Raw genomic sequence first — 5,557 nt, 5'->3', positions numbered from 1 at the left:
GCAACATTTGGAACAGCCGCTTTCCTACAATTTTAAAATTCAGGCTTCAAGACAAAAATTACGCTAAAAATCATTTAACTCTGTATGGTTTTGATCTTAATTTACTGAAATCAAACACCAAAGACGAACATGAATCCGAAATATTTCACCAATGGGCCCTACTCGTCTATATCGTCTTCCTCAAAGTTCTCCTCGCCATCGTCGGCTGTGGCGTCCTGGTACTGCTGGTACTCGGACACCAGGTCATTCATGTTGCTCTCCGCCTCCGTGAACTCCATCTCATCCATCCCTTCTCCCGTGAACCAGTGCAGGAAGGCCTTCCTCCTGAACATGGCCGAGAATTGCTCCGAGATCCGCTTGAAGAGCTCCTGGATGGCCGTGCTGTTTCCGATGAATGTGGCGGCCATCTTCATCCCGCGGGGGGCGATGTCGCACACGGCCACCTTCACGTTGTTGGGGATCCACTCAACAAAGTAGCTGCTGTTCTTGTTTTGGATGTTCAGCATCTGCTCATCCACCTCCTTCATGGACATCGGCCCACGGAAGACGGTGGCCACGGTCAAGTAGCGGCCATGACGGGGGTCACAGGCCGCCATCATGTTTCGGGCGTCAAACATCTGCTGGGTGAGCTCGGGAACGGTGAGGGCGCGATACTGCTGGCTGCCCCTGGCAGTCAGCGGGGCGAAGCCCGGCATGAAGAAGTGCAGCCTCGGGAAGGGAACCATGTTGACGGCCAGCTTTCGGAGGTCGGCGTTGAGCTGTCCGGGGAAACGGAGCGAGGTGGTCACGCCGCTCATGGTGGCAGACACCAGGTGGTTGAGGTCTCCGTAGGTGGGGGTGGTGAGTTTCAGGGTGCGGAAGCAGATGTCGTAAAGGGCCTCGTTGTCGATGCAGTAGGTTTCGTCCGTGTTCTCAACCAGCTGGTGCACAGAGAGGGTGGCGTTGTACGGCTCCACCACCGTATCCGAAACCTGAGGGAGCAATTTAGGAAGATAAAACCGTCTGGGAGAGTCTCAGCAGCATGGAGGATAACGGCTGTACCTTAGGTGAGGGCATGACGCTGAAGGTGTTCATGATGCGGTCAGGATACTCCTCCCGGATCTTGCTAATCAGCAGGGTTCCCATCCCAGAACCAGTACCTCCTCCTAACGAGTGCGTCAGCTGGAAGCCCTGCAGGAAAAACTGCAGCTTCAGACATTCAGCCTCAAACACAAAGAAAAAATAGTGGAGATGAAGCACAGAAAAAGACACTAGAGCTCCAAGGGTAACAAGCCTTGAGGATGGATGTGTTTGTGTTGTTGCAATGATGCATTGATTAGATATTTACCGTTTCAAGCCGCTGCCAGAATCAACTATTGTCTTTGGGCCACATGCATAAAAAAGAGCAGCTTTTATATCAGCAAAACTAAATCCTTTAGAATCTCTTTAAAATCAAAACTCTGGATTAAAAAAATCATCACAATATGACCATTGGGCCATTTTACTAAAGCATAAGTTTTAACCTGGGAAAATGTCAACAAGTATTGAAACAAGGGCTGCAACTAACAATCATTTTTCAAATCGATTGTGTAAATAAAATATAATAATTTAATTTTTTAAGAAATTAAATCAGGTGAAACTAAAACTAAAACTTTTCGATTACTAAATTAGTTGATGATTACTTCAATAATTGATTCATCGCAATTAATCCGATTAATTGTTTCAGCCCTAGATGGAACCTCTGTTGTACAAAATCCATGATCTGTCATCTCCTCCACTCAGTCAGTTTGTAAAGATCAGGAACTCACAGATTGTGCAATGAGGGTCAGGAAGAGGAGACTGTTGTTCCTTTGCATAAAAGTGCTTTTGGTCAAATAGCTTTTACAGTTACAGCAACTAAGGGGTGGAATTCTGTCCCTCACACCTTAGTCCTAAACCTAACCCCCACCCCAAGAAGAGAAACTTTCCTTATGGGGACCAGTTGTTGGTCCCTATAAGTACCTATGAGTCCCCAAAATGTAGCATATTCCTAGGAAATTGTCCCCACCAGGTATTAAAGACATGGCCACACATTACACACACACACACATACATATATATATTGTGTCTGTATGAGTGTAAATCTGTTTATTTTTTATTTTTATTTTTTTCTTCTTTTTTCTTTTTTTTTCTCTTCTTCTTTCTTTCTCTCTCTTTTTTTTGTTTCCTCTTCGTATTTCTCTCTTTCATTTTCTTTCTTGTGATAGATTCTGGATATCTAGAATACTACATTCATTTTTGATATCTGAAACAGCAAGTATGACTAGCAGCAACTCTCCCACTGAGATCCGAAATTAGAATTCATCCTCGTCAGAATTCAGTTGTAGTTTTAGATAATTTCAGATTGTGATTGTATCAGGCTACATGTAAGTTATCTTGGAGTACACACTGGATTTTATCAGGGCTAATTCTGTAACAAATAATGCTAATAAATTATTTAATTTAATTATTTAAATGTTTTATTTTTATTAACCTGAACAACATTTAATGAGTTGTTTTCTGTTATTTTTTCATATTCCTATTGTTTACTATAAAATTCTTACTGTTGTTTTTTTTTTTAGCTGGTCAATCTTAAGATCTGTCCTTGGATAACAGATGAAAAATAGCCTCTTAGCTAATTCATGTGCATTTGCAGCAATGCTAATTAAGTTAAACCCTTCCTGTCAAATCAATAAATGCATTGAAATGAAAAGCCTCGCAAAAAATTGAGATGAATAAAACTATTGTGTTTCAGCCCGTCTTCTATTCATAAACCCTAATTCCCAGGAAATATTCTGCGGGTTTTCTCCCTACACCTCTGCTGTTGGATGCAGGGCTTCTGGACATTGTTAAGATTAGTAACCATAGCAACTATAGCAAGTATTTGTTGTTCCTCACATGAGAGCAAATGCATAACATCACAGAGTCTGCAGGCAAAGTCTGAAACCTGTGAAAAGCCTTCAGGGAGCCTTGGAGGCAGCAGGTTAACGTCACTAACAGATTCCAGTTAATGCCAACAGTTTGGTAGATGATTCTAGAAATATTAGGTCTGGTTTCACCTGCAGACAGTCGCAGTGCTCACACTCCTTCCTCACTACATCCAGGACCGAGTCCATTAGCTCCGCCCCCTCTGTGTAGTGACCTTTGGCCCAGTTGTTGCCAGCACCTGTCTGACCTACAGACAGCAGGAGAAGATGCATTAGTGAAAGCTGAAACCAGGACGGGAACAGATGCAGACTAAGATCCAGCATCTCTGAAGTTCCTCTGCAGCCTTCAGGCCCAGTCCAAACAAACGTACCGAAGATGAAGTTGTCTGGTCTGAAGAGCTGTCCAAAGGCGCCGGAGCGAACACTGTCCATGGTCCCTGGCTCCAGGTCCACCAGCACGGCGCGGGGGACGTATTTATGTGCTGCACAAACAGATCAGGGTTTATTTGAAGGCTGCAGACAGAGACTCACAGGCTGGGATCGGCGCAGCTTACAGGACGCCTCGTTGTAGTAGACATTGATCCTGTCCAGCTGCAGAGCAGAGTCGCCCACGTAGTTTCCAGCAGCGTCGATGCCGTGCTCGTCGCTGATCTCCTCCCAAAACTGCAGCAGAGAGAAGAACGTGAGTCTATCAGCTGGACGGTTCCCTCACAGACATCTGAGCTTTCAGCGGCTTCCTGCTGAGCTCCTTCAGTCCAAAACCCTCTGATTGCATCACCTCAGCCTTAGGAAATATTCTAGGGTCCAGATGTGAATTAGAAGAATTTAGGACAGGAAAGAGATGATCCTAACCAACAGATTCTCCCGGATCAGTCTGAAACAGTCAGATCAGAACATCAAAGCGGATCTAACTGTTAAAAGAGACATTTTAGATTTAAACTCCGAAGTTCTGTGGTTTCTAAAAAAAAAAAAAAAAAACAACGCTTCAAATTGCTGGAAAAGAGCTGAATCTTTCTTTTTGTAACAGGTTTTCCCGCCACCGTTAGCGTGCAGCAGTCGGTTCCTTCAGGTTTGCACAGTAGAAGTTACTGTTTATGTTGGGAGGCAGCAGAGAAAGAACCTAACCTGCAAACATCCATTGAAATTTCCCTTTATTTTCTAGAAGTTTTGTTCAACCGTTTCTAACATCTTAACCCAACGACAGGACGTCATTCAGAGGAACTTTGATTAGAGCTTTAAAGTCCATCAAATTTCATGTCTCAACTGTAATGAGAACCGCAACCAAAGGAAAAGACTAGAAAATAAAAATAGGACATTTTAATCAGGCGTCTTTTGAGCTTCTTAAATATGTAACATAATGAATAACAACTCATCAGAAGAAAAACAGAAATAAAAAGCAAAGTTCCACCGCCGTTTGTTAGATCATTTAAAGTCCCACTAAAAACTTTAACAGGGGACGCCATGGATCTCTAAGTTGGCTGAAAGTTCAGAGGTCAACATGGCGTCCATGTTCAAACGATGGTTCCATCTAAAGGAATAAACAACTAGCCTCTTATTGCAGCCACTGGGTGTGTTCGATTTCTGCATCTGCGTCCTCCAAGGATCCGGTCTACCTGAACTGGGTGCTTGGAGGTGAGTAAAAATAATGAGGCTACCTTGATCAGCCTGATGTGACCCAAATCCCATATTTTTGTCCAGATGCAACCTGCATCTGATCTTTTTAAGATAGTCTGAACGACACAGATCAGATTTTTTTTTTTCAATGCAACCTGTGTCTGAACAGCCCGGTCACATTTATCCAACCTGAACGCCATTAATACTCAACAAAGGTCACTAGTCTGCATCTTGCTACACAGAAGCGGGAAGAAAAACAACAATCATGGCGGACGACGATGGAGAGCAGTCTATTTTCAACCATCTTGAAATGATTGCTTTGTTAATGTAAAAGAAATAAAAGATGGCAATATGCACTGCAGCACTATCATGCATGTTTACTTCATTGCGTCCAATACTGCACATGAGGGACACTTAGGTTGCATGAATGCAGTTCAAACAGGTGATCACATACAAGCCGCATGTATTTGCAAATGTGAACGGCCACGCAGAAGAATCAAAATTAAGCATTAAGGCCTGCAGTGTGAAAGTAGCTACAGCCAAGAGGCCTGGATCATATTACAAAGATAGATTCTAGACGGTTATGAAAAGATCGGATGCAGGTAAAGAAAAAAAAAAGAATTAGATTTGGGTCCCTTCAGGTTGCTGTGTGAATGCAGCCAAAGTCCAGTCCTTAAAGTCTGGTTTCTTTTCTCTGCTTCAAGAACTTTACTACAAACATTTGGGTCTTTGGTCCAACAGGGCAACTACTTCGCAGGACTGGAGGTCAACATCGCAGCTTTTCAAAAAGTATAAAACTAGATGAAAGACGTCGTCTTCCATTATTTCTAGAACTGAAGTCTCCAATAAGCCTAATCTTTAAGCTGCATTGTTCCTCCTTCAGCTGCATTCTTTCCACCCATTGCTCCTCTGTCTGTTTGTTCTCCTGTTTTCATGCCAACATTCATCACTGATGGAATCCCTCTGTTCCCTCGCTGGTTTGCTTCAGTTTAGCTGTTGATCTTAGAGCAGAACTGTCT

At 43.3% G+C, this 5,557-nt stretch overlaps 1 protein-coding gene across 1 annotated transcript in view; it reads right to left on the bottom strand.

Annotated features, from left to right (window-relative positions):
* Window positions 1-6: 6 nt before the first annotated feature.
* LOC107102821 (tubulin beta-5 chain) overlaps window positions 7-5,557 on the bottom strand; it is an 11,725-nt gene continuing 6,174 nt past the window's right edge. Inside the window, exons 2-6 of the mRNA XM_015402254.1 lie at window positions 3,479-3,587; window positions 3,296-3,406; window positions 3,057-3,172; window positions 1,042-1,170; window positions 7-971 (exon numbers count right to left, since the gene is read on the bottom strand). Of these exons, the coding sequence (XP_015257740.1) occupies window positions 159-971; window positions 1,042-1,170; window positions 3,057-3,172; window positions 3,296-3,406; window positions 3,479-3,587 (1,278 nt within the window). The 3' untranslated portion in view covers window positions 7-158. The remainder of the gene's footprint in view (window positions 972-1,041; window positions 1,171-3,056; window positions 3,173-3,295; window positions 3,407-3,478; window positions 3,588-5,557) is intronic.

The sequence above is a fragment of the Cyprinodon variegatus genome, unplaced genomic scaffold (assembly GCF_000732505.1).
Source record: "Cyprinodon variegatus isolate N-32 unplaced genomic scaffold, C_variegatus-1.0 Scaffold1325, whole genome shotgun sequence".
In the NCBI taxonomy this organism is placed as follows: domain Eukaryota; kingdom Metazoa; phylum Chordata; class Actinopteri; order Cyprinodontiformes; family Cyprinodontidae; genus Cyprinodon; species Cyprinodon variegatus.
The sequence above is the reverse complement of the archived record's forward strand: the minus strand, read 5'-3'. Positions and strand labels throughout refer to the sequence as shown.